Source organism: Salarias fasciatus, chromosome 6 (assembly GCF_902148845.1).
Source record: "Salarias fasciatus chromosome 6, fSalaFa1.1, whole genome shotgun sequence".
Classification (NCBI taxonomy): domain Eukaryota; kingdom Metazoa; phylum Chordata; class Actinopteri; order Blenniiformes; family Blenniidae; genus Salarias; species Salarias fasciatus.
The window spans coordinates 39,503,264-39,505,873 of NC_043750.1; the positions used below are offsets into that span (position 1 = coordinate 39,503,264).

The window sequence follows — 2,610 nt, forward strand, 5'->3', positions numbered from 1 at the left end:
GAGTAAAGTTTTAAAATGTAAGAAAAACTTTCTTCTTCGGCAAACAATTGTCGCATCTGCCTACGTCATCGGCAGCGGCGACTACTGATGACGTATGCGATTGTCGAAGGGGTGTTCCAATTCAGAGGGATTAACTTTCGGCCCTACCCCTTTGAAACGGAGTGCTAAGGGGTAGGGCCAAGGGGTAGGGCCAAGGGGGAGGGCTAGAAAGAGAAATGGGATTGGGCCTAAGGCACGACTGAGTGCACATAAAGTTTAAAAGTACACGTGTGTTGTATCAATAAAACACAGAAAACAGTCTTTTTCTGTTCATTTTGGTGTCAGAATTGTTGGAAAATGCCTGCATTGTGTGATTTAAAACAACATAGCACGTTTCTCTGTCATGTGACTTTATAGGTGTAGTGATGATATCGGACTCTGTAGAAAAGTCTTTCAGGTAACGACTGCCTGGAACCCGGTGTGACGTAACCTTCGGTGACGCCGACACATTGAAATCCCAGGTGCTGGTAGAGCCGGTGTGCCGCCGGCGTGTACGCTGTGGTCCCCAGGTTAACAGAGGAGCAGCTGCTGGCAGCGGCGAACTCCAGGAGCCTTTTCCCCAGAGCGATGCCGACGCCGCACCGCCGGTACCTCCGGTCCACACACATCCGCCGCAGCTCCACGGCGCCGCCCGGCTCCTTCTGCTGGCCAACCGCTGCCACCACGCCGACGACCTTTTGGTCCAGCACCGCCACCCAGAGGCAGGAACCTGCGAGGGAAATGTCATGCCGGATACAAGTGATGATTTATTCAACTTGCTGGATTGTTCCTGTACTGATATTCAAAGATTCCTATCTCTTTTTTCACTTTCAGACATAACTTGATGGTTTCAGAACAATGAATTAAAATCTTCCTGAAAAGTAAATTAGTGAATAAACAATGGTTTGATACTCTAAAACTGCTGCCATCAATAATAAACCCAGTCTTCAATTAGAGTCATGAAGGAGGAACTGAAAAAGACTTCAGTTCCTCCTGAAAAGTCCAAGTGTCCCCGAGAAAACTGCTTGCAGGCAATTTTACTGTCACTGACACCCATGTTATCTGTACTGTAAGTTTTGACACACCAGATCGCAATTTGGTTAATCTCAGGCACAATCTGAGATGAAGCACAGCAGCACGCTGGAGTCATGCTGAGGTCTGTGGTTGTACGTCCTTCTGCTGGGTCATCCACTGTCTAAAAACATGCACTGAAGGTGAACTGGAAACTCTCATGTTTCTGTTGATGTTATTGTTAGTGTGTGTGATTGAATTGGATCTTTCTCCGAGCACACTTTGGACAATAACTGAAAAAAGTACAATTTAGCCACTAGTTGTCAGCTCTAAAGCGTTTAAATGGGCTGTCAAACCTGCAGCCAGCCGGCCGAACCGAGCAAATAATTTATTCTGATCATAATCTGAGCTAGCCTGCTATGTAGAGGACCAGCTAGATGTACAATTTCTTTTTTACCTTTAAAGGTGTAAATAGTCAAATAAAAATACGCTGTGATCTGTCAGTTTTTAAGCACACAGTGAACTGAAGCTGAATATAGTTGAAATTACAGTTGTTTTATTCAGATTTCAAGTTTTTTCTGAGTTGTAAAAGGACAGTTTGACTAAATGTGAACTTATCAGTGAAATATTAACACTTTTTCGCACAAAAATGAGTTCAACACCACTGGTGGAGTAGATGATGCACAGGTCTGTAGTTTGTTCTGGTAGTGTTTTCCACATTTTGGTCCACTTCATTTAAAAAAAGAGGCTTTAGTGACACATTTCATGTCTTTACCTGGTGATTTCATGTAAAATCCTTCGATGTTTCCCATGTCTCTGCTCATGGCCTCCACCAGGTAACCGTGGATCACACGTCGGCTGTAGAAGTAGCGCGCACCAACCACCAGTGCAGGGAGGAGTAAAATCAGCCACCAACACATGGTGAGAGCAGAGCTGACAACTGCCAGAGGAAAGAGGCGATATGATGCAGACAACGGAAGGTTTTTCACAGAAAGCAGAGGAGAGAGCTCCTCTGTCGGACAGTTACTTACCGGTGATGGCTGCGTACAGCAGCAGGCTCTCGGGGTGATGTCTCAGGCCTCTGAAGGCAGTGTCAGGGACCATCTCCATTAGTCCTTCATGGAAGATTCGCAGCACCTCTGGTTCATCCGCTGGCTCAAATTCCCGTACCGTTACAGCCTCTCCATCTGGACGTCTCAGTCCAATGTGGGATTTTTTGTTGCCCAGTTTTGGTGCTTTCTGTCCCATAACAAAACTCAGAGGAAGACCTGATCGTTGACGTCCTTTCTGCAGTGTTCTGGTGAGGGAGGTCCTTTCCCGCGCTGTCAGAATCAGCTGTGCCACAAGGTGGATGTCACTGCTATTGTTCTCTTGTCTATCACAGCAACTCTTCAAGTATTTGACAGTGAGTGAGCCGTTGGAGCGTGTAACAACAAGCAGATAACAACAGAAGCACTTTGGAAGCTGCGTTACGCCCTCTTATCTCCACTGAGCCCGTCCGAGCGGAAGGGTGTGTCAATATCTTGTATCACAAAAAGCTACTGGACTTACATGAAGTTTAGGTTGGTTTTGATAAATGTA

The 2,610-nt window shown here is 46.1% G+C and overlaps 1 protein-coding gene across 1 annotated transcript; it reads right to left on the reverse strand.

The window, feature by feature from the left end:
- Positions 1-380: 380 nt before the first annotated feature.
- Positions 381-2,277, reverse strand: LOC115389876 (N-acetylaspartate synthetase-like). Its single transcript, XM_030093442.1, has 3 exons — positions 2,061-2,277; positions 1,805-1,969; positions 381-748 (listed from the first exon to the last, which is right to left on the reverse strand). The coding sequence occupies exons 1-3, from the start codon at positions 2,275-2,277 to the stop codon at positions 381-383; spliced, it is 750 nt and encodes a 249-aa protein (XP_029949302.1).
- Positions 2,278-2,610: the final 333 nt, after the last annotated feature.